Source organism: Ambystoma mexicanum, chromosome 1q (genome assembly GCF_040938575.1).
Source record: "Ambystoma mexicanum isolate Mex_15411 chromosome 1q, UKY_AmexF1_1, whole genome shotgun sequence".
NCBI lineage: Eukaryota > Metazoa > Chordata > Amphibia > Caudata > Ambystomatidae > Ambystoma > Ambystoma mexicanum.
In genome coordinates, this window is record NC_090922.1 from 182,011,373 (window position 1) to 182,036,431 (window position 25,059).

At 45.6% G+C, this 25,059-nt stretch overlaps 1 protein-coding gene across 5 annotated transcripts in view; it reads right to left on the reverse strand.

Annotated features, from left to right (window-relative positions):
- LOC138526347 (transcriptional enhancer factor TEF-1-like) overlaps nt 1–25,059 on the reverse strand; it is a 261,859-nt gene that overhangs the window by 96,831 nt on the left and 139,969 nt on the right. For 3 of the 5 annotated variants that reach the window (XM_069636988.1, XM_069636996.1, XM_069637003.1), the window contains exons 3-5: nt 16,205–16,269; nt 6,303–6,365; nt 5,729–5,773 (exon numbers count right to left, since the gene is read on the reverse strand). In XM_069636988.1, the coding sequence (XP_069493089.1) occupies nt 5,729–5,773; nt 6,303–6,365; nt 16,205–16,269 (173 nt within the window). The remainder of the gene's footprint in view (nt 1–5,728; nt 5,774–6,302; nt 6,366–16,204; nt 16,270–25,059) is intronic. The other 2 variants (XM_069637018.1, XM_069637012.1) reach the window with 1 other exon arrangement.

Genomic DNA, 25,059 nt, shown 5'->3' on the forward strand with positions numbered 1-25,059 from the left:
TTTCGAACATTATAGAGGATGAATTTTGGACCGTATTAAATGAGTTGGGTAAGGATGTTATATGAAGACCCGATGGTGGAGGTATTAACCAACAGTACTGGGTCCACAAAATGTGACTTACATTGAGGGGCTCACCAAGGCAGCCCGCTCTCGCCAATGCTCTTTGTCCTGTCTTAGAGCCATTGGCTGCAACCATTAGATCGGAGGAAAGAATATGTGGAATAAACGTTTATGGAGTGATGCAGAAGCTGTGGTTATATGCCGATGATTTCCTCTTGGTATTGCAGGACTTAATGGTGTCTGTTCCTGCATTGATGGACATAAGTGAGGAGTTTGGCAGGGTTTCAAATTATAAAATCAACTGGCTCATGTCTGAGGCTCTACCGCGTTCACATTTTTGCAACAGCACAATTTTAACTGACCTTGGTTTCAAATGGTGTGCCTTGAAAATGAAATATCTGGGATCTGGCTGACCAGCTAAATGAGTCAAATGATGGATGTTAATCTGAAATTGGTAGTGGAAAAATGTTCGAGGCACAGACCGCGTTGAGATGCTGTCAAACTATCATAGGGGGGTAAAGTGAACACATTGAAAATGGCAGCTTGCCACGAATCAACTATATTGAGAGTATGATCCCATACCAGACATGCAAATCCATGATGAAAAAATTAGACTGCATGATTCAGTCTTTTTTCTGGGAACACAGACCACCCAGACTTAAACTTTGGAAGCTACAGCTACAATGTGAAAGAGGTGGTCTGAGTGTTCCAAATGTTAATAGATACCATTTGGCTTTTATGTCTCGACATTTGCGCCCATTCCTGAGGGAACCGTTCGTTGGATCCCTCGGCTTTACTATCCACCACAAGTAAAGAGTGGAGTGAGAAGTCTATTCTGACTGAATTCTTGCAGTCCTGCTGGAGAGACATAGTGGTGTCCCTGAATAAGGACCCAAATGGAATGGGTTCTGGATCGATATGGTTGAATCCTTCGATAAAACATAAAAACAAAGTCATATTTTGGTCAAATTGGAATTTGAGAGGAGCGAAAAAGATTACGGACCTTTTTGAAGAGGGGTCATCGCTCTCATTCCATGATTTGAAGCTTAGGTATGGCCTTGAAGGCTGCACATATGGACAATATAGGTTCCTAAGGTTAGCAGTGCCAATGGTGACAGTTTTAAAACCAGACCTGGCGGATTCCATTGTTAATTTTGGGGATCAGGACCACATGGCATTGGCAATGTACACAATTATGACTAGTGCTGTAATGGGGAACACAAAGCTTCTAGAAACCTGGTCAAGAGGAGATGACAGAGTCAAGATGGGATGCGCTTTGCAGATATATTCCTTGCGTGTCAATAAATGTGGGAGAAAGGGCCCGGCAAGTGAAGTTGCTGATCAGGGTTTTTTGGACTCGTGAAAGGATGTGCAAGCAGGGATTGAGCCAATCAGATGCCTGTTGGGTATGTAGACATTCAAAACGATCACTTGTACACATGGTATGCGATTATTACAAAGTGAGATCGTTTTGGGCTGATGTAACAATGATAATGAATACAGTCCTAGGAGTTGACAGAGAATATGACTTTGGAACTTTGATTCTGGGAGAGGACACTGATCAGGAGGACTTGTCTTATCATCGGGTAACTTGGATTTTGAGAGCTTCCATGGTCGCAAAAAGGATCATTTTGAGAAATTGGAAGTCAGCAGGCTTTCCAACTAAATATATGTGGTTACAGGATATGTACTCACTTTGCAACAATGAGAGAGTGGCAATGAGAATACAGAAGAAGGGCAAAACCGTTGATGACATTTGGAATGTATTCCTTGAAACGAACTTGGAATGATACACAGTTTGGAAGAGCACAGATACCCTAAGAGAAGTGGTCTTTTTTTTTCGTTTTCAATAAATTACACATGTTGTTTGATAAATGAGGGGAGGAGTTGGAAAGTTAAACTATTCTGCTTTAACATTATATATTGTTAAATTAGTTCATGAACACTGTTTTCTTGTTGACTTTTAATGTATTAGTGTATGATAAGACCCAACAATAATAAAACAAAACAAAAATAAAGAACAACATTTCCTAGGCTAGTGGTTGTGCCTCGACTGTTCCTGAAGCAAACTTGTCCTCCCAGTCTTGGAAGAAATCATTCTTGCCAGATACAGTCATTGCAATCGGCCAGAATAGTATCGCTGTTGGCCTCTCTCAAGTGAGGAGTCGTAAGTGCCAAGCAGTATCTGCCAAAACTGCCTAGCACCTAATATCTTTCCTGGGTGTGCTAACAATGCTGAGGATGTGCTAGTCATTGAGGATTAGCCCTTGACCCAGAGCTAGAAAGGCCACTGCTGATAGTGGCAATGGATGATTAATGAGGCAAACCTTCTCCTCTACTGGTGCCCTTAACTTGGTGCCCAGCTGCTTATTCACTGTACAGTGTTGGGAGGGTTCCATGTAATTTCATTGCGGGATGTTTTCTCGTGGGTTTTTTACTGCAAATCTTTTTATCAAAAAGACCCATTGAATTTTTTTTACCATTATTTTTGCCCCCCCAACTCCCATTCCTTTTCAGTTTTGTCTATTCCCAAACACCCACATCCCATATATATAAGTTTCTAACCCCCTAAAAAAAAGAAGTCGATGGGTTTTATTAAAAAATCTAAAAAACCCTGCTAAAAAACGTCCCGCGATGAAAGGATGTTGTACCGTTGGGAGGGTCTAGAATACCCTCTTGGTCGCTTGAGGGCACTGAGTAGCAGAGGCATTCTGTGTGATAAGCCTTAAAGGACTTCCGACAATATCCCAGACTCAGCCTGCAGGGGCTCCAGAAAAAGGCAGGTTCAAGAAATTCATCATGGATCATATTGAGGTGGAGGGTGGCACCTTGCATGGCAGAGAAGACCGTTTGGGGTTTGGGAGATGGTGGCAACCGGGGCGACTGCAGAAGGTGGAAATAGTGGCACTGGTGGCTGTGCAGGTGGAAGCCAGTTACTTGTGTGGAGGATGGTGTTGCAGTGGAGGTGCTGGCTGTGGAGCCATTGGCATGACCTCCAAAAGAACTACTCCACAGCCGGAACTCATATGAACTCTTAACTTTCAGAAGAGAGTCTGCTGTTGTCCTTAGGAGGAGCTCGCACTGGATGTTGTAATTGATTCCGAAGCGAGTGCCTGTGTATTATACGTTCTGATCATGCTGCCATCCCTTATGACACCGGAGGGTGCTACAACATGGAGTAAGGTCCTAACGGGTCCAAGCATGGTGGTTGCGTCCAGTCTGGAGCATTCAGAAGAGCAACAAAAAGCCTGTGCCAACACATGTAAGCAAATCCCTTGCTGCTCCCTCCCTCCGTCCCTCAATGAGAGTTTCCCAATATGAGAGGCTCAGTACCCACTTCATCCTCCTCAAAGCCGACTTGTGAGTTTTTGTTTTTTCTTTGCAGATTGCATGGCCCAAGTGCTTTGCTAAAAGTTCCCTCCACCTTTCTCTGGATCCTCAAGTCAGAAGGTTTGCCTTTCTCCACTATTTTCCTTGGCATGTGCAGAACCTTGAGGGCAGGGTGTGTCAGTGGCAAGTAGAGAGAGCTGCTGCACAGCGAAGCAATTTCCACAGCAGGCACGTTTAAAGCAGCTTGAGGAGTGGTCTGTGTCACTGGTCCGGAAGGTGCTGGGTTTCCAGTTCTGTTCCCAGACTTTGAGGTCTGTTGGATTGCTTACAGATTTAGGGGGTTTATAGATGGGCCCGTGAAGGCCATCCAAATGAGGTTTGGGTAATTACCCCAGCCCTTCAGCTGCCTCTAGGCCGGCGATAGCCTGCCGACACGGTACTTCATTGATTTCCCCAGTATTAGGTTGATGGGTGGAAGCACACCTATAGGCCGTCCACATCCACCTCAGACAGGAGTGCACTATACTGTGACTTGTGCACGTAAAGGCTCCCTGATCTCCTCCATCGCTGAACAGTGGAGAAAATCACTGGCTGGGGCTTCTGAAAAAAAAAAAGAGGAAGACTGGTACTCACCCTCTTGCTGCTCACAAAATGGACGTTCTCCTGGTCCGAGCCAGTGAAAGGTATCGTCCCATCTTTCAAGTCTCTACTTTAGTGACCTATGTGTGTCCAGACAGGAACATTGCTTAACACAGGCAATACAGAGGCTGAACCTAGGGCTCCAGAGCATAGAAGCACAGAGATAAAGATGAGAAAAAGGTTTGAGGTGGAAGAGCATGACGGATTCCTGATGCTTATGCCACGGCTGAGCAAAGAAAAGGACCAGTGTATAGGGAGCATGTGTGTAGACGGTTCTGTGTCAGGGGTGTTGTCACATATGTGCATGCGGCTCAAGCAATTTTCCTTTTTAATCAACGCTGCTCTGGTCCAGTTCCCTTCGCGGGGACAATATACCACACGTATGGAGGAAAGGGGATGGGAAATAGGAGTACTGGTTATGGATGTTAACTCTCTAAGGTACAGGCTGAAGTCAGGACACCCTACTGCCTAATTTTTCTAAAACAAGACACTTAGTTTCGTCTTTGAAGAATGGAAAAAAAGTGAAGTAGTAGAGAAAAAGTACAAGAATATTTAGAGGGGAAAGATGAAGGGGTGTCCCATCAGGAAGGAAGCGAACAGAGTGAAGGGGTGGTGAAACATACAAGGATAAATATGCTGTGGAAATTCGAGAGAAAGAGGTAGAGAACGTAGACGTGTGAAAGGAGGTAGTGCAAGGTAATAAGAGGGGACAGGGAAATACCAGGGGAAAAAAAGCAAGGCTGCAGTAAGCATGATTCTGATTGAACGGCCAGTCTCTTTAGTGGTGAAGAAATAGCCCTAAGGACAGGTGAGTCTGGGAGTCCCAGGCTCCAGCCAAAGCAGCAGCATGCCAATAAGAAAGCCCCAGTGAGTCGAAGTAACAACAGGGTGACCAACGAGAGATGGTGCTTCCACACGCCAATCTCTCATCGACACAAAGCAAAGCAGCACTTTCCGCACAGCGCAGCAGGAGACAGCACCCTGGAAGAGAGAGAACCAAGGAGGACGGGTGGTAGCCCAGGAGCGTGCTGGGAAGGAAACGGCAAGAGGTAAGACCCTGCCAGGTATGATCAGGGAAACAAGAATGGCTATGTCTTCAGGTTAGCCTTATTGCGTCCCACTGCAAAAGTGGGGTGCATGGTAAGGTGTCTTCAGTAAAAGCAGCATGTCATCAACAGCATACATCTAACTTTCTACTATGCAGCAACCTCTATACTACCATTGTTCTGGGACCACCCCATCCTAAATTAGAGCATCCATTGCAATTTGACTACTGATTGCTCACGACTTCCAAAGCACCTATGTATTCAGCCGTCTCTGCTACTGTTTTACTGTGAACGACACGCAGCTCAGACAAAGCGCCCAAGCCCTGATTTGAAGGACCCTTTTACAACACAGTCCTGGTATGTCAAAACTTAATTTTGAATTCCTCGAACCCCCCTCCCCCCAGCCCCAATTCTGCTCTCCCAGTGCTGGAACTCTAGAAACGGTGTGCCTCCACTCTAACAATCACCAGCATCTCTCCTTCCTACCGTCACAGTCTGTCACTAACAAGTTATAGTTGCTGCATTCATTTCTCAGTCTCGAATTCTAGGTCTGACGTTTTTTGCACAATGGCCACGAGTGACCTAAATAATTGATGAAAAAAAAATGCAACAGACTGCTCTGGGGGATCAAATCGCCATACGCCCTCCCCTACCTTATAGTGGTTGAACATCTGGGGATCTGATGCTCGGCCTTCTCCCTGTGTGAACAGAAGCAAAACGACCCAACATAAATGCCAGAAAGTGAAGCGTGATGGTCAAATACCAAAAAGGTTCTGGGACGGCTGAATGTGGTCCCCTTCTGCCCCAATTGAAATCCCTAACGTTGATCTCCATTTGGTAGCAGACATTGGATATAAACCAGAATTCCCACTAAGTAACTTCTATGTTATATGTTTATCAGCTGGCTGGCAGCTATAGCAGTACTTATTCTGATTCATTTTAAAGAATCAGACGCGACCAATTGATAATGTGCATGTGCCCAAGAAAGAGACTTGGAATCAACCTCCCATCCACTGGCCTGAGTATCCTGATCTGTCCTCTTGCTGTTCCCCATGGGCAACCGTCACATCCACTTTGGCAGCCCTCACTTCAGGCAAGCCATGGTAGAAGTGAAGATTCCTAAAGCATATCCCCTCAGAGTAGTTTAGTGTGGTAGGAGGATACAGAGGCACAGAGAGGGCACAAGCAAAGCCAAGCTAAGCAAGGGCTGCTGAATTTCACACTCACCTTCAGCTTAGACTGGATGTCCCGCGACTTCCTCCGCGCTAGGACTTGTATGTGACTGGAGACCTGTGCAAACAAACAATAAAGGCGAAGGAGAGAGGGGTGGAGAGAATGAAAAACATGTTTAGATGCTTACGTCTAAGATTTCTGACAGTAACTGAAAATCATTCTTAAGAACGTTGTGCGTACACAGCCCTCCCCACCAGCCCCCACGCCCACCAACACTCTTCACAACTCTGTATTTGACCAAAAGCATGGAACTGACAATGTTACCATCCTTGGCAAATCAGATTACAGCAAAACGAATCCAATCAAAGAAATGAGTGCACATGGAACTTGCCCTCGCCTTCTATTTGCTGCTACAAAAGGCGATTAGCTTCACAGAGAGGTCCTGGAATAAATATGCATGCCTCCCGGACCTCTCTTGCACCCCAGAGGTGATCACACCAGACAAGGGCCAGTGCACAGAGGATGGGCACATCTCTCTGCTACCCATCAATGTGACAGTGACAGGAAGAGGCCAGTAAGTGTTGTGAAGGGTCAGGAATTAAGCTCGGACACAGTCGATTCATGTTTTTGCCAAAGACTTTATTAAACAAACTGGATTGGAAAGTGCCTCTCTGTCCCTGCTGCAAGGGGTATTTTCCCCCCATCAAAACCAAACAAATGTGTTGGTCCTTTGTCCGAATGTCCAAAACTACAAGTCCTGTTTCCAAAGTACTATTCTGACCCTCACATTCTAAAATCAACTCTGAAGGGAAAGGGAACTGTCTTTAGCCTTGAAGTGTATAAATGTTTTTAAAAAATAAATAAAAAAAGTTTAACTCCAACACAAAGGTTCCAGGTAAATTATCTCACAGCAGCAGAAGGTAATTCCCTTCCCTGGATTTCTCTTCACTTAATAGCAGTTCTGGAGTTCCTTTACATTAATAGAATGAGTGTACAAGGTATTGCTTTGTGTAATCTACTGCCAGGCTTTCTATTACTCCGGGATATGTTTTATTCACACCCCTTGGTCATCTAATGTTATATCTTTGTCAGGATTCTCTCATATAACATTGCCCAATTTGACCTTTGCCTGAAATGTCCCCTTGCTCGGGCTTGCCTTTTTTATAAACACCTCTACTTTGCCAATGCCTGGCATACTTTCCTACCAGGGCATAGTTTGTAGGTAAACCACTTGTTCTTATACACTTGTTCTCATGCTTTTTCAAACTGTGACTAGTAATGCCTGGTTTATCTCCTGCCATGGCTTTCTTTCAGATGTATATTTATGTGACGTATGGGCTGCCTGGTATACTCTCCTGCCAGGCCTTCCTATACTCGCACTGCACACACTTGCAAACTTACAGTCTCTTGTTATGGCACTATTCGATTCCTTTAAATTATTTGTCACATTTTGTTCCGTTTCATTCAGTTCATTTGCTTTCGTTTCCTTTCAGCACCATTGTTTGAATAAATGCATACACTTGCAACTTTGTCAGTCACTTGACTTGACTTTGATTCGGTTTCTTTAAGTTAAATGGCACTTTTTGTTCTTTTTCATTCATTACTTTTACTTCAGTTTCCTTTCGGAAACCATTTTTTGCATGCCCCGTTGTCCCCTCTTCCCTCTGGTGGACTCACCGGGTTAATGCATCAGGAATAGCTTCTCCCGCGGTAAACCGCCAACAACCTGCAGACATCTGGTCTCTTCTCTGGGGCTCGCCACCTCTGCCGTAGGGTTCCCATTCTGTTTGCGTGTCTCGCTCGCCTGCTACATACCTTCCTGGACTCTGGCGTTCCCACAGCTTGACTGAATAGACAGTCTCTCTCCCCCAGTTTCTCTTCTGATCCAGTTGGCTCCACGGACCTCGCTTCTGGCTGGCAATCCCTCTGTCAGAACTGAGTGGACAGACGTCTTCCATGCAGGTTCCTCTATTCAGCTAATATCTCGGTTTAAATGTCCCACCTTCAGTAAGGTGTTCACAACAACTAGAGCCCAGAATGTGTTCCTTGCCTTTCGTGATCTTCATTACTGGGCTCATCTTCTTCATAGGAGTGGTCCCAGAATTGGAAATAGGAAAGTCAACTTGTGTTATTTTACAGGTAAACTTTGAGGAAATGCCTTTAGTAAATATTAATGGCGAGTTTGACAATTTATGTGTAGGGGTTGATCTAATGTTTCCAGTAATTTTAGAAGCGAAGTTTTGCAAGTCATGTTTTAGATAACTTGATGAGATGAACATCGGGTTACCTGGGGAGTAATCCTCATCACCCTCTGCCTCTTCCTCATTCCAGTGGCCCACATAGTCTTCCTCTTGGGAACTTCAGGGCCAGACACTCTATCCTTACACGGAGATGAGAACCGAGGGTAACAAAATGTCAGGGGCGACTGGGGAAGCATCCTTTAAGGAAAAAGGAGGATATAGGATTTCCTCCGTCAATGTCATCAGGTTTCCCTGAGAGCCACCTCGCCTCAGGTGGTCCTCCCTCATATAGTTGCCCCCAGGGTCAGCATCAGGTAGCATCTGCCGTCCCCTGGCCACACAGGGGTGAGGGGAGATTCATCCAGGGTGAGAAGTGCTGGCATTTCTGAATGTATCACAGTGTACTCACATACAGACAGAAATACCCCCTTCAACCGTAAGGTAAAAAGACTAGAATGTGACAGGTTAAGAAAAGGCCATGCAGAATCGCACTCCTTTATAACTTCTTCAGCCTCCAGGCATCTTTAAAAAGCTTATATAAATGGACATTTGAGAACAGCAATAGATATTCAACAGGGGTGAGCGATAAAGAACACTATCAACTAGTCGGATAGAGCGGATAAAACGGCAGGAACATGACAAATGGGAAATACAGTTAGGAACAACTGAAGCAGGCAGATGTGATCGAAGGGAATTGTAGCAAAGGTAAAAAAAGAGGACCAAGGGTTAAGACTCAAGGGCAAGACTGAGGGATGGGGCACAATAGTTGGGGACAATAGACAAAGGAATGATTAAGGAAATATTACCTGCCTTAACTCCCAGACTCCTAGAATATCTGCTTCTTCACTTTGCCAAGTCTTGTGGGTCTTGCACTAAGATGCACGAGGAGCAGGAACTGTACACAGGGCTTGAGGTTACATGGCCAATACACCAGACACATGTAATCCTAAAGTGTAGACTTCAAATATGTCTTCCTCTAGCACCTGCAGCTGGTTCTTGCTTTACTTTCAGTTTCGAAAATCAAGGCAAACGGCTACAGGAACATCTTTAAACCCAGTAGAGGACAGGGGTTGAGCTTTGGAATCATCTTGGCAGCTATGAAATAAAAGCCTCCAAGCGGATATGGAAAGAGTTTTTTGTCGATAGAGTCATTTGCATCTTAACATTTCCAAACACTGTGTTAACAGCTTATAAACTAGCGTGCTTTTGTACAAATGCCATCTAGAGAGGAATGCTTACATACAATACATTGGGTCTAGCTTGTGTGACCCAAAGGGAGCTCCTTACAAGGGCAAAACCTCCGATGGTGTTTCTGCTAATAGTTGGAAAACACAATGGAACTGGCAGCCTTGGATGGCGTAGGAGTGGGAGAGGCAAGTCGTGACCAAAGAGCGATGGATGGAAGATACTGTGGGAAAAAGCCGTCCAGGATCAAGTAGATGACAAGGACGCTCTTATTTCGAGGGATTTCTTTGGCCTATCTGGAATAATTCCTGGGAAAGAGGATTGTAAGAATGAATCCTAGTTGATGCACAAATCTAAAAATATCACTGTGACAAGGGGATGGTTTGTTTCTGTGGTAGATCTTAAATTTCATATACTATTCTGGCTTAAACAATAAACAATATCTTCCAGGCTTGCCCCTTTCCATGTCAAACATGAGCACACTGAAAACCAAAAGTAGGTTTTACTCGTAGGAGTCAGTGATAAAATCTGACCTGAAGCATTCCTGCAAGCTCCAAAAATGGTAACGTTTCTCGTATAGCTACAAAGCTAAATGTCAGCTTCAGCCAAGTTGCGAGTTCGTATCGATGTTCCCACAGTGCCAAGTGCATTTAGTAGTAAATGCAGTAAAGAAAAAATGCATGTCAGGTTCTTGGTACTGGCCAGATAATACCAAGAACATGACTTACGCGGAAGGTAGTGCCAAGAACAGGACATACACGTTCTCAGCTTAGTTGGAAGTTGTTTAGGCCTGCACTGCACAGAAAGCCTTCAGAAAGGGGGTCTCCTCGCAGCACTGCATGTCAATACGACAAGCACACACCAGGTTCACATGATGTATAAAAACGTCAAACTGTCCATGCAAGGCAACAGGCACACAGCTTGAAGCAAGTGTCATAAAACCACCACTAGGCCTCTCCCAAGGACTAAGAAAAAAGAAAACTTCAAAATACCATCCTTTTTTATTTGTATGATGTACTATGAATACACCCAGTAGTAAGGTATTGTGATCCTATGAGTGATGACTGACATTTTGCATTTGATTATACCCTTTTGAAATTGATTATCAGGATCCAATAAAACCTTGCTAAGAGCGATTAGTGTCCTGAAAAGCACCGCTATGGTCAAACGTACCTAAAATGCAGAAATGTTCTGCCAGGAAAACCACTCTGTGGTGGTAATCAGCCATCATGTACGATACCTCAAATGGAAAGGTGGTCCTGAAAAACTATCTCCCTGCTGTACTGCCAGAAAATGGGGTAGTCATCAAGGAAGTTCTCAGAGGTGTTAATGACTAGCCAACCACCAGAGAAAGCACAGCTACATCACAGCAGAGCAGATGGAGATAGTTTGAGGACATAGTAGTATCAACCTTCACAATACCAGGTACTGTGAAGAGACCAAGATTCAGCCGGGTTTCCAATCAACCAGTGAGTATCAGGATCAATGTGGTGGGATTCAGCTGGACACTGATCGCAGTGCAGATGAGGAGCAATTTTAGACAAAGCATGGTCAACTATTTGAGGCATGTGTCCAAAAATTGGCCATCTTGCAACATGAATGGCATTGCCGAGGCAACTGCAATCTGCCCGATACGCAACATTTCAGAATAGTATTTAGGTATTCAGCAGAGCCAGTTGTATGGTCTTCTTATCAGTTTGTCAACAGACTCATCCTCAGAGGTGGACCTTATGAGGGTATCCACGTAAATGTTGGAGTTGATGAACCCAAAACAATGACCTTCCATTCTCATAGCCCGTACTTAACTTGGTTGCATGTCTTCATGCAGCCTCTTCTTTGTTACAAGAATTTCACATTCACCTGTATGCTGCCCCTACAATTGATATTGATATTTTATTCATATTGCGCTCGTATACAGGCGTTTCAGAGCACAACAAGGCAAGGGAGGGGAACAGCGGAGAACAAAACAACAATCTTACTAGGCCCACTGACATTGAGAATGCGCAAGTGCATGGGAGAGGGGGAGGGGAAAAGGGCATGGAAGGAGGGTTAGTGGGGCGGGGGGGAGGGTGGAAATAATTAAATAATAAGGCAACAAACTGTAGTAGTGCCGCCAGCAAGTGGAAAGTGCTGGGTTTAAGGCAGCAGACAGGGTATGTCTGATTAGTAAAAAGGGGGGGCTGTATGGGTACAGATACAGACCGCAGTGCAAGGGGTGGCCTGGAGGCAGTGCAGGAGGATGGCAGGGTGAGCAGGTACCTGGGCCCAGAAGACAGAGGGTAGGCCAGGAGCACGGTGGCGAGAGAGAACAGATTAGCAAGGGAGAGGAAGGGCAGAAGCAAAGAGGAAGGTCTTGAGGTGCTGACGGAACCGGAAATGGTTCTCCTCAAGTTTCAGAGTGGCAGGGAAGCTGTTCCAGAGTTCCAGAAGGAGGCCCCAGCCAAAGACAGAGATATGCCCCCAGCTCATTTCTTTCATAAACGACTGACCCGGAGGGAGTTAGAGTTAGAGGTAGAGGAGCGAAGAGCTTGAGAGAGGAGGTATTTGCGGAGGGATAGCTGAAGATATTTTGGACCCAGGCGCCACAAAACCTTGTGGACAATGCAGAGGGTTTTGAATTTAATCATTGCATCCACTGGGAGCCAATGAAGAGATTTCAGAGCTGGAGAGATGCGATCCCAGGGCTTGAGGCCAAGTACAAGTCTTTCAGTCTTGTTCTGGAGGAGTTGCAGAGGGCGGAGAGTAGAGGCAGGTAGATTTAGAAAGAGGCTGTTACAACAGTCCAACCTAGAGAGAACCAGAGTTTCAGAGACAATGAGCTTCTGAGGGGAAGGAGAGGAAAGGCAGAGAACCTCCGAGGAGGTGCAGTAGGAAATTTAACTTTTTAGAGACAGAGATTGAAAAGACTACAAGATTGAAAAAATACAACAAAAAACACAGGAGGATGAACAGCCTCTGGTGCTGCCATGCTGGAGTCTTGAATTTGAGCTCAGAGCTTAACCTCCTTTGGTAGGCCAAAACTGGAACCGAAGATATGAGACAAAGGGGGGAAAAAGGTGGTGAGGCACAGGGCTAACCAAGTGGGTGGCACATACAGAGCCAATACTTCACGCAAGACACTCATTGGTTTACTTCAGGAAGAAAAGTCTAACATTTCCAAAAGGTACCAAAAAGTGAACAACTTTCACAGATTGTAGAGTGTTAGAAGGCTCACTTGCACCTGTGGCGCCTGTGGAGTTTTCTTAAGCTAAATAACAGCCTGCTTGTTCACTTGAACATCCACTACCTGTCCCCAGATTGAGGCTCATACAAACCCGGTTGGCTGCTTTGCCTTCTGTTTTGCTGTCAAACCAGCTAGAGGATCCACAGTAAACTCCTTGCACACACATCAGCCCCCGGATCTCTTTCGACTCTGATGGTGCACTCTGGTTACCGGTGTACAACACTTGACAATCTGATGTTAGCCTGTAAATTACCACTGGAAGATTTTGGGACAAACGGCCAAGTCATGAAATATGCACTGGGTTCAGGTCCACAGTCACGCCATGGGGGGAAAACCTAGAAGACCTGTACCAGTAGCTCCTGTCTTATCTAATATCAAAGGGGCTTGCCAAAGCACTCCGAAAACTTGCTTAGATGGATTACTGGAGGTAGCAAATGAGGTGCACTTACTTGGATTTTGGGGTTAGGAAATATAATGCCCTTAGATGGATTTTTAGGGCTAAGAATGGTGACGCAATAAGATGGATTTGGCGATATGAAACATGATCCACTTAAATTGTCATTTTGGAGGGGTAAGAAATGTGTAATAGGTCATAAGTGAGAACCTGTGCGCTTACAGTCCTTTAGTACAGACTGCTGGCTGCACCAAGATGATGTGTTGAGAGTGCCCCTACCATACTCTAACACAGCGGTATGGCTTGCCACTGCTCTGGGGCCTTGGAGCAGGACTTATCAATTTGTTCTTAGCCCATCTACAATACCTGCAGGGACAAGCCATGGGGCTGGGCCTTGCTATGTGGGTGGCCTGGCATGGCTACTGGAGGAATGCACATGCCAGTTAACACTTGTAGTTCACTTAGAGCCTTACGCCTACAAGATTCAACTGCCCATGACGGTACAAGATATTTGTTAGTAACCCCCATTGCACTTACAACTGCTTGAGGTTAGCCATTGGAACGCACACTAGCTACACGCAGGTATCCTTGATATCGCTATTATGATTAGCCTACCTTGGTCTGTAGAACATGGCAGACATATAGTAGCTAGGTCTATTTATTTTGTTGTATATTGTTTAAGACAGTCTATTGCGCTCAGAGAATACCATTAGCCTGGCTTTTCCATGGTAGCATGTTTGTCCCACCTAAAAGATGCTCTAGGACAACTTATCTATCATCACAAACTTAGTGGTAGCCTGCCCATAGTGCCAGTATATCAGACATAGTGACAACAAAGATAAGCTCTGTCCGAGTTTACAGTATGTATAAATGCACCACGCCAGTGGACACCTGCAGGAGGCACAACCTTCCACCAAGACATTCTAGAATGCAGCTACGACTATGACAAATTTGGTCTAGCTGGTCACATAACCTTCGCACTGAAACACCAGACTTGCCTCAACACCTCTGCCATTTGAATACAGCAACAACCTATGACAAAATCGATCTAGCTGAGTACACAGTCTCCTGTAGTAACGCTCTGTCGTGACCACCTTCAGCACCCACCCGCGTGCCCGAATTCTTGGACTGCTTACTGGAGTTTTGCCAGCCCCCCTAATCCCTAATCTAGGCCAAATGCACAAACCCAAATTAACTCTACTCTTAGAAAAGCTCCCATACCTGGACTCGTTCCTACCACAAAGCTCTTTGAGGGCAAACAAATGGGAAAAGGCGCTATATAAAAAGGACTACTACAGTACTATACAATACATAGTGCCCACCGAAAAATGGTCTTCCATTCTATTTCTCAATGTCATTATCTCTGAACATTTTAAGCATTCAAGAATTTAGGCTAAAAATGTTTATTTATGTACACGTTTTGAGCAATTGAATTTTAGGACTACTCTCCCAAAAAGATCAACAGGAGTTATGGGTACAGCTGTGTGTACAGTTTTCAGTGCACTTGCTGTGTGCCTCAAAGCTCCAAAGTTGGTATGGTCACGCTACCAGAGAACGTGAGAGCACGAACAAATATTGAATGGAAGTGAGGTTGGGAAGGAAGCCTGGGGCAGAAAGTGAAGGGAATGAGAAAACCAGAAGCAGTGGGGTTGAAAGGCAGCAAGACATTGAATAACGGGAAGCAGAAATGAAAAATGCAGCGCTTTAGAAGAACACTTCACCCGTGTATTATACAAATAAAATACAAATATATATCGTGCTTCTCCTAAGGTTGTGTTAAGTTTGAAAGTAACCGGTCATTCAAATAAGGTGCTAATCCAAAACTGTGCACCACACAGCAGACATGTAAGGTAACTGGAGCAATGCAAATCAGGCAGCACCGTTGAAACTAGGGCAGCGCCGTAATTGCAGTGTTGAATCAATGTATGGGCCGCGTTTGCTCGGGTGTGCCTGCCTAGGTCGATCACGTACCAGCCCCCGTGGCAACCATCTCTAGTTTAACGGGCATCCGGGTTGTGAGGCGAGTCAGACCTGCTTGGATTATGCTAGTGTGCAGGCAATGCATTCATCTCGTATCATGCAAGAAGTCATACTCAACTGGAATCAATCCAAAAACAAGCATTGACAAAAAGCCAACTGTTTTCCCTTTAGTGTAGGCATTTGCCAGGCCCTGCCATGATCGTACTATCTAGTCAGAAGATAGCAACAGCTGTAAAATGGTGTGATTACTGGGCCTTTAATATAAGTGCCTTGCACATGCCCAGCTAATGCCGGTTCACAACACAAAACTGCTGGCTTTGTCAATGCTTATTTTTAAGAGAACGCCAGTCCAAGAAACAGATATGCATTGCGTGTCTGAAGGCACACTTGTTCAACATATTTTAATTGCAATAATAGTGAATTCACTGCAGCAATGAATAATTAACTTCCAGCAGACTGCTTAGAAATAAGACTGTCAGGCCTGCGTTTCAAGAGATCTTGGGAGACCGGGTTTTGTCCGTGGAAAGGCAGGTAGAGGGTGTGAATGGCCGTAGGGATAGGCACGTGCATGGACAGTCAATGGGTGGACAAGTAAACAAACAGCCACAAGCCAGGTGCCCCTCCTCGCGCGTACTCTTCCTCTATGTCTATGCTGTATTGCAATACAATCGCTTTGGCTTACAGGTGGTGCTCAAGTGCCACCTTATATCCAAATGTAGACACGGCCTGTGGGAATAACTGGAGATGTTCTGCATCCTCGCCAGTCTGCCGAATGCCCATGCCATTCTTCAAATAATAGGATTTTGTAAAACAAACATAAAAACTGCAGATTCTGCCTGACGCAGGACATTATTTCCTACCTTCATTGCTAAGAAAAAAGAAATCCAACAGTGGAAAGACGAGTCGTTATGTTTCTGTAGGCCCCGGTTCCTACCTGTTTCCTTGTACGCGTTTTCCCCGTTCGCAGTTTGATATATCGGGCTATCAATTCGTTGCGACCTAGAGAAGAAAAAAAAACAGACAAGAGGAGCATGAGGCCATCACAAAGGAGCAGGGGTGAAATCAATCACAGGAGACGTCCCTAGGAGTCCGAGTAGTATGCCCAGCAGAGAAAGAGGCTGCCAAACTACGAACCCGGGAACAATGAGGAACCTAGAGCTACCACTTTCCTTAAACACCTTTTCAAAACGTCACCTTGAAGCAACATCCCAGACCCCGACTTTGGCATGCATCCTGGGCAAACTAATACGATTATAGAATTGTAAGCAAGGGTCAGTAGAGGGCCTTAACTGCTCTCCCAAGGCCTGGTGCTTTCTTCCCAACATTCCGCATCGAGGCTCAGTGTTTCCTTTGGGGACAGTCCACCTTGGCAATGGTCCCTCAAAGGTTCCAAGAACCCGGACCACCAACTCTTTAAGAGGGGCTTGAGGGGGGAGGAGGTTACCACCTGATACAAAGGGCCCCTACAAAGTGGCATTATCACTGGGCATGGGGGAAATCAGCAAGTAAACTGTGGTCTGTTTGTGCAGGTGGTGGATATTGGGGTACCAGCAGCGGCAAGCAGGAGTAAGGGGAAAGGGTGCACTGCATGAACTGCAGACTTGCATTGGACATTAAAGCCACTCTTCCTGGCCACAGGAATGGCTGTCCCCTCTGCCGCAGCTGCTCGTTTGTTGAACTGGTTTCCGTGATTTTGCCATATCATAATGGCATTACAGCTCTGTGGGATAAGTGTTATTGGCCCTTAGTGTAACCTTGACCTCAGGCCCCCCCAACTCCGGTGTGGGCTGGAAACGCCAATGGCAGTGTGCACCCCTGCCTGAGCAGGAATGCAACGGTAGATGTCTTTAACGTGTGCCAAGCCTTTTGTCCCCTGCCTCATGACGCATTTGCTATGGTGGAATTATATAGGTCACTGCCTCCTATGCCCTGTCATCCAGCAAACAAACCTGCACGTTGAAGTGACTCCCCAAGCTTTTAAATAACGGTTGGGTCCAATGGGCCCACGTGTTAGAGTTCCATCTGAAGGTGGCGAGAGGAGTAAATAACAACTGTGGGAGTGTGTTACAGGCATGAAGGAATGCACTGACGACACCCCTTCGCATTCCATAGCAATGCATGCGACAATACAGGCACAGTCAATTACGCCTGAATGAGCTGCACGTTCCGGGATTGTGGCCAGTGTTGGCGTGCCAGGAAAAAACAGGCACACACTGGCAATATGCAGTGGCGAGGTAGTGGGGTGGGGGTGGGTGCGGGGGCGGTCATCTGCAGTAGTGGCCGCCAGTGAAGATCTCTGCAATGCATAGGTGAGCTCTCACCTGGTTCACTGACTGGATTTGGCGAAATGCCCTTTACACCGGGGTCCCCAAAACAAACGTTTTGAACGAGTGCAGAGATTGCGGAGAATGACCAGGAAGAGCCTAACTAGGTGTGGTATGGAATGTCGGTGGGATTTTGAATGAGCCCTAGCATTGCAACTGCCTGGGAGTGAGCTTCCAGTCGTATATAGCCACATTACTGCAGTGTTAACACGGAGTTCTGTGATGCTGTACCGCTTCAAGGCCCACTACCTTCTCAACAGTCCACAGTATGGCTACCTTTCACCACTGCCACCTATCACCACAGTCGAATACAAATGCCTGGAGATGCTCTTTGCTTCATGTTTTGCTTCAGCAACATAGATGGAAGCACCTGAGGCATGGGTCTGCAAACATTGTCTCCCCGGTTGTTTTGGACTACAACTCCCACCAGTCCAAGGCAGCATGGTCAATAGTTGAGTATTGAGTAATAATATGGGTATTGGAGTCCAAATCATATGGAGATCCAAAGGTTGAAGACGCCCGAGTTGGGGTATTTTGTATTCAGTAAACTGATGCATTGCTGATGAAGGATTGATGGGAAAGCACTGAATTAATCATTGCCACTGGCATTTGCCCAGGGGCAGTCTTACGAACCAATAATTTACCAGTCTTATGTACTACTGCAGAAGGGTAATACCATGTGCAAATCAGGCAAAGTCCGACCCCAAAACATGCGTATAGTCCAAACGTGGGTGTACCACTCACTGCTCTATAGGGAATCAAACTGCCCCTCACTGATGAGGTCCAACAAGGCAAAAACATATCTGGGATTACACATGACGCCATGCACGGGAGACGTGGGCTGGTCGTTTAGACTACCTACGTGTTTAGTAAACAAGAAAGCGTGCATGCTGGACAGGAGGACAATGGTGAGCAGAGCAATCCCTCTGCATGGTACTTTACCAAGACTCAAGAGGAAGCGCTGGCGATTGGGCTGTCTCTCACCGGATCCGAGACCCGGCACCAGATGGGTAGCCGGATTTCGGGATCCGGCCAGAGTCAGCGGTGGGGGAAAAAGCAAGAAAACAAAACGCCTGCGAGCAAACTCTAACTTCCTCTGGTGACCCCATGTAAGGGGTCACCAGAGAAAGTTACAGTCCTCAGCCACGACCCGGTTTATTTATGTAATGTTTTTCAGATACATGGACCCGGATTATTTATTTATTTATGCAATGTTTGTCATGTACCTGTATCCGACAAACGTATAAATAAATAAATACCCCTATTAACAAAGATACTATCACACACAATGCAGCCACCCAACTGCTTTCAGAAGGGAGTTGCAGAAGCTGTGCCGGGTGTGGTTCAAGTAAAAGAAAACGTTGCTTGTGGCGAACAGAAATCACCCTGTTTGAATAGCACCCAAAGGGGAGATTTCTTCATAAAATTGAATGCAAATTATGCATTTTAAAGAATATTTACTCAGCAACACTGGTCTAAACTATTATCCACATAGTGATGTAACTCATCACCAGTGCCATGGAAGTGGTTTAAAGTGGAATTGATGTATAGTTTGGAAAAGAAGTAGGATGAAATAACTAGCACCTTTTTAACCTATTATTTTGGACGTTTCCTTTGGAAGGTCAACTGCCAACTCAGCCACCCTAAACTCTGCATCCTCGGGCACCGCCCACCCAAACTCCACCCCCACCCCGGCCGCTGTGGGATCCCCTGCCAATTTTTTTTCCATTTCCACCACTGCCAAGAGGTAATATTCAGGGTTGTGAACTAGGTGGTGGAGTGAGAGAACATCGACTTATGACAACACTGACTGACACCATTTTAGTATCTACGAACATTGCACATATATATGTATATTGTCAGTGGTCGGAGTGCACGGAAAGAAGTAGTGCAACTGTGTTGCTTGGTGGCCTGCCCGCTCCCCACAAGCCCCCATGCACAATCCAATCCCGCAAACACACCTGCTGTTTGAGGTAATGTTCAGTGCAGTAAACTTAAGTACAAGTTTCAACTTCTTCCTAGACTTATTTTAAAAAGAAAACATTCCGAACGGTGTCGCTTTAAAATAAAAGTACAGGAACAGTAATAAGTAGAGGGGCACTGCTCCAACCGCTCCGACCACTTCAACCAATGTATATTGTATTATCATTTCCCTGCAATGCATGGGGGCTTGTGTGTGGTGGTTCCCCTTCTGCATCGGCAGAAATGGGTTTTTAAAAGTTGGTATAGAAGGTTGCTCAGAGCAATGCCAGTGATGTGATTAATGTAAATCTTTCCATGATCACGTTTCTATTTCAGCACAGTGAGATAGAATAGTAGAAATGGCTGGCAACCATTAAGGTTCAAAAACAGGCATATTTCAAAACATTCTTTTTGAGGTAAGGAATGAAAACAGGGAACCACAGAAATATACGTTAAATCTAAGCGAGGTCATGCCAAATTGTGGACGGTGGTTAAAAACAATGAAAACGTCCACCTATTAAAGCAACACGAGAATAGTTATCAGAATAAATTGGTGCGGATTACACACGTGTGTTAAATACTACAAGCAAAAATTGCAGACGAGGTACAAGGGCACACCACGGCAATGAAATGAAGTGGGGCAAATGTCTGGGGGGGGGGTCATTACTCTGTGCAACAATAATACAGTTATGAGACGGAAGGCTATATGCGTCTGGGGGTGTTGCTATTTTTATGTTAAATGCGGAGCGGGTATGCAAGGCTCGGTTATAACAAACGTTTTAACACAACAACCAGCCCTCCAGTCCCACCCTCTCCCCCCGCTCCGTCTTTTGCCACTCTCGGATGATAAATGAGCCCCAGCTGTAAATGTTGGGCGGGCCTGTTTAGAGCAAAACAGGCCGTGAGCTATTGTAATGCTAACCCCTGCAGGCCGAGGGCCTGGTCTCTGCAAATACTACTTTGGGATAAGCCAATTTGCATCACACCAACCCCAGGGGCACATGGGGCAATGCTGGGCTTTGTCCAGGGCTATTGTAGGAGCACCTAAGCACCCTGGGCTGGGGAGGATCTGGCTCTTAAACGGTACTAAACACGGACATTTGTATTCCCTCACCAGCATTTTTTGATGTTTTACGAGTTAAAATGCAGGACCAAGTCGAGGCAACAGGAGAGCGGAAGGGACAGAAAAGCTCCGCCCACCGAGCGGAATCTTCCCCCGCCGAGACTTGCAAAACTCTCCCACTGGCAAGACTTCCCCCAGCAACCGCACGACTCTCCAAAGGAGCTCTCTGGCCGGTAGGAGTTAAGAAGCCCACACAAGGGCAAGACTCTCCCGCCAAACCCGTCATCTGACAGGTACATTCTCCCACGGACATTTAAAACGCTCCCAAGACGACTACCGCCAGACAGACGGGCTGAACAACAAAAGTCACAAGACATTGGAACACTTTCTACAATTATTAGATTAGGGGATTGGCGGATGTTCCTATAGACCATGAAAATAGCAGCAGTGGAAGTCCCAGGAGCATAACATATGGACTAAAAGTACAGCAGACGAGTTGTGCTGCGCAGATGGCAATTATGAGATTATTCTAATGAGTTGGTGATGATTCAGGGAAGCTAGGCTGGTGTTGCTGGTAGAGGAAACTGCCTACAGCCTCTCGATGTCAAGTAAAACCCCAACGAAATTGAGTGCCCGCGCATTTGATATAAATTACATATTTTCCTTTCATCAAACACAATATACATTGTTTATTTGCACAAGAAAATTTAGATATATCCGATCTTATAGCAACCACAGCCGAAATACGTTTCACGCAATCCTGTGCTTTATCAAGACTTCACTATATATTTTAAAGCTTCTCACTGCTTTCATTTATTTGCTCAAATTTGATTTTCAGAGAATGTAAAATGTAGCTCGTTTAACAAATAGGATGAGGAGTTGTGCCCTCTTTTGGTGTGAAAGTTATTGGTGCCTTCTTGGTTGTACCCCGATTGTTTTGTATACATTTCTATTTTAATGACACCAGTTCCTTTTCTTTTTAAAATTTTCAATTTCTTCAGTCAGTTAAATGGTGTCTTCATTTTTTTAAAGGCTCAACTGGCTTTGTGTAGGGAGAGTGTGTCTGTGTAGCAACCACCTGGAACTGATTGAAGAAATTGACAATTTTTATTTAAAAAAAGAAGAACTGGAGTCATTAATATAGAAATGTGTACAAAAGAAAGGAATTACCGGGAAGGAATAAGCCCATCAAACGAGGACACCAGATGGACACCTCACCCTATTTGATACATTTTACATTAGGAGAAAATCAAGTTTAAACAAACGCAAATTAATGAAGGCAGTGTGAGGCTCTAAAATATACAGTGAAGCCTTGATAAAGCACAGGATTGTGTGAAACATGTGTTGGCTGAAGTCACGGTAAAATTGGCATATATTGGCAAACCCATGCCGGTACAGCTAACATCGAGAACCAACAGAGAAGGGGACCACTTGCAAGACCCAACCATACCTCTTAAACCACAGTAACCCGCACACACTTTACACCGCAACAACAAATAAACCCCACAGAGCCTCACACAACATAGACAGACCGGAAACCACACCAAAAAGCTCAGCAAACAGTGTTAACCAACTGAAGCTGCCAACAGCACATCGCAGCTCCCTTGCTCTTTCTCCAAACTTTGTCCTACTAACATACTCCAACCTACCCCTCTTACTTCCAGATCCAACAGAGCGCCAGAGGACCACTACGGTGGTGACAGTGTGTGGTATAAATATCCTTTAACATTAACATAAATGTAAATGGGTCTTGCGTAAATAAAGCAGAATATATTTTTTGAAAACGAAAGAAAATATGCAATTCATAAATTGCATCAGTCTTGCAGGCACTTACTTTCTTTTGGGAATTTCTCTAAACATAACAACCCCAGGAGGATAGCTCAGTGGCAACGTGCACCCCTTGGAAGTAAGACGACACGAACCAACACAGCTTGGATCCCCGGGTCCGCGCTTAGAAACCTCTGGGTGTTTAAGCACGTTATAAATACACAACTAAGACAAAAAAAGTAATTACGCAACTAAAAAAAAAAACTATTCCTGTAACAGCGCCTCGAAGCCCCCGCGGGCTGTGTGAGCACTTTAAAAATGCAAAAAATAAAAATAAAATAACAGGCCAGTAAAAAAGATCACCTAACTCCAGGGCTGTACTATGGGACTTGTGGTTATCAATAAAAGTGTTTATTTGATGTTCCATGTGCAGTATTCAATATTTTTATCTTTACCCCCACCCCCTTCGAGTAAAAATATAATGTTTCTGGCCACTGCCGCCCCCCAATCCCTCACCACCCCCCCACTCCGAACTGTGCTTATATTTTCCATCGAAAGTCCCTTTTTGAAGAACCTCACGACCCCTCCGCCCCACAGCCACACAGATCACCCCTTACAACGCAAGCACAGATTTTAGTAAAGCATACACCTTCGGATTTAATGCTCCCAAGGAATGCTCACATTTAAAAGAACATGCGAATTGTTGTCGGTTTCTGAAGACATACATGGCCACACAGACAAAGCAATAGCATCTGATGGCGAACCTTCGAGTCGTGTGTACTTTTTTGTTATAATGCGTAACACGATTAGTGCTTCATAGATTACAGAGCTATTTTAATTTGATTTTATGTTTGTTTTCGTATTCCCTCTTCTAGCAGCATTTAAAATTATTCTTGATTAGACCCGGGCTTCAGAACCTCTGATGTCATCACATCACAGGCTGCAAAGCAACTGTGATGACGTCACCAACACGGACCGTACATTTCTTTCTTTCAGTGGCATGGAGAGTTCAGCGGTAGCAGGAGTGGCAGGGTAGGCACACAGATGAGGGCATGCAAAGGGAGGGGGCAATGCCTGGCGCTAAAAAAAAAAAAAACACCGCGGCCAAGCAGCTGCTCCAAAGGGTCAGGGGTCACCTCTTGTGCATTCATGGCCTAACAGTTTGAGGACAACACCTGCTGGCCCCAGGGTGTGTCGCGAATGGGAGGAAGGGAGATGGGCAGAAGGGGTGGGGGCGTCTAAAGCGCACAGTAAGAGACTAGACTAGAGAGAGGGAGCGAGACATCTAGCTTGAGGGGCTAGGACAGTAGATGGGAGTGGTGAGGATCAGTGGATGAGGGGCAGTGAGGAAATAAATCGGGGTGGGAGTGGAGAAAACGGGTGGCAACGAACAGGATAAACTGGTAAAGGGTTTGGTGGATGAGAGGGCAAGGGAATAAGGGATGAGGAGATGGAGTGATGGTGTTGGGCATACTGGGAATCGTTTAGATGTGAAGTGTAGCTGGGGCTAGGGTGAACAGTTGAGGCAAAAAGGGTGAGCAAAGGGTACATAAATAAGTTGGCCATGAAGAGCAGAATGGGCAAGGGGTGCAGGGTGGGAATGGACAGGGAAAATTAGCAATGAGGCGCCGGGGCAGAATGGCTTAGCGCTGCAGGTGATTGATAAAAGGAGGACATTGGAATGGGGTGGGTGGTGAACTTGAGAAATCAGTGTGGGTGTGGGTGCAAGAGACTGGGTAGTGGGGTTGGCACCGTTGGAACAAAAGGTGGTACAAAAAGGAGTGACGAGGGAACACAGAGAAGTGAGGAAAGCAGGGATCGAGAATGAGAAACGTAGAAAAGGAGTGAGCACACATAGCACACAGGAGACAGCCAGATGGAAATAAAACAATGCGAAATAGGAAAGCCACTTTTCCCAATATAGAGCCGTCAGAGGCACCCTTCATCCACATTCCCAGAAAATGCCAATACATGTCTTGTTTTACACAACACGATCTCCAGTAACTCTCCCCCGAACACCCCAAAGAGATGCCGATATGCATTCCACTTTAGATTTTTCGAAGGCGCTGGGCTTTACTGTTAATTAAAACCCGTGGCGGGAGAGCCAACCAATCAGGCTGCTCAGAACATGGGCTGAAACTGCTAATCTCAGCCTGCGTTCCGAGCATCCTGCTGGCTGCTTCCCCTGCTGCACCGCCATCTTGCCCCCACCCTCGCTTCCCTTAAATTTGTTTTGTTCTCCCCTCCCCCTCTACAAACTTCGTTTCGGCAGCAAATGGAAGTGGAGCCCTTTAAGGAGCCCCGCCTTCCATCTCCGTGGCGGCCATCTTAATACAGCATTTTGTTTGAATGAACGGGACACCGCGCAGTGAATCGTTCAAACAAAATACACTGCTCTCAGCACCCCAATTTACCGGTCTGGCAACCCGCGGTGCTAATAGCGTTAACACCCTCTCTGGCATGCTGGATTGGGTGCTATGGGCCTGGGGACCCTTGTTAAAAGCCCTCCTGATAACAACCGATCTGGATATATGGAATATCTGCCATGGTAATGTGTCATTCTCTTCTTCTGGCCGTTTCTGGCATTGTCATTAACTGAAAGGTGAACATTTGGTGCGTGTCTTACATGCAGTTGGTTGCATGGGAGACTAGAGTAAGGCTTCTGAAGCACTT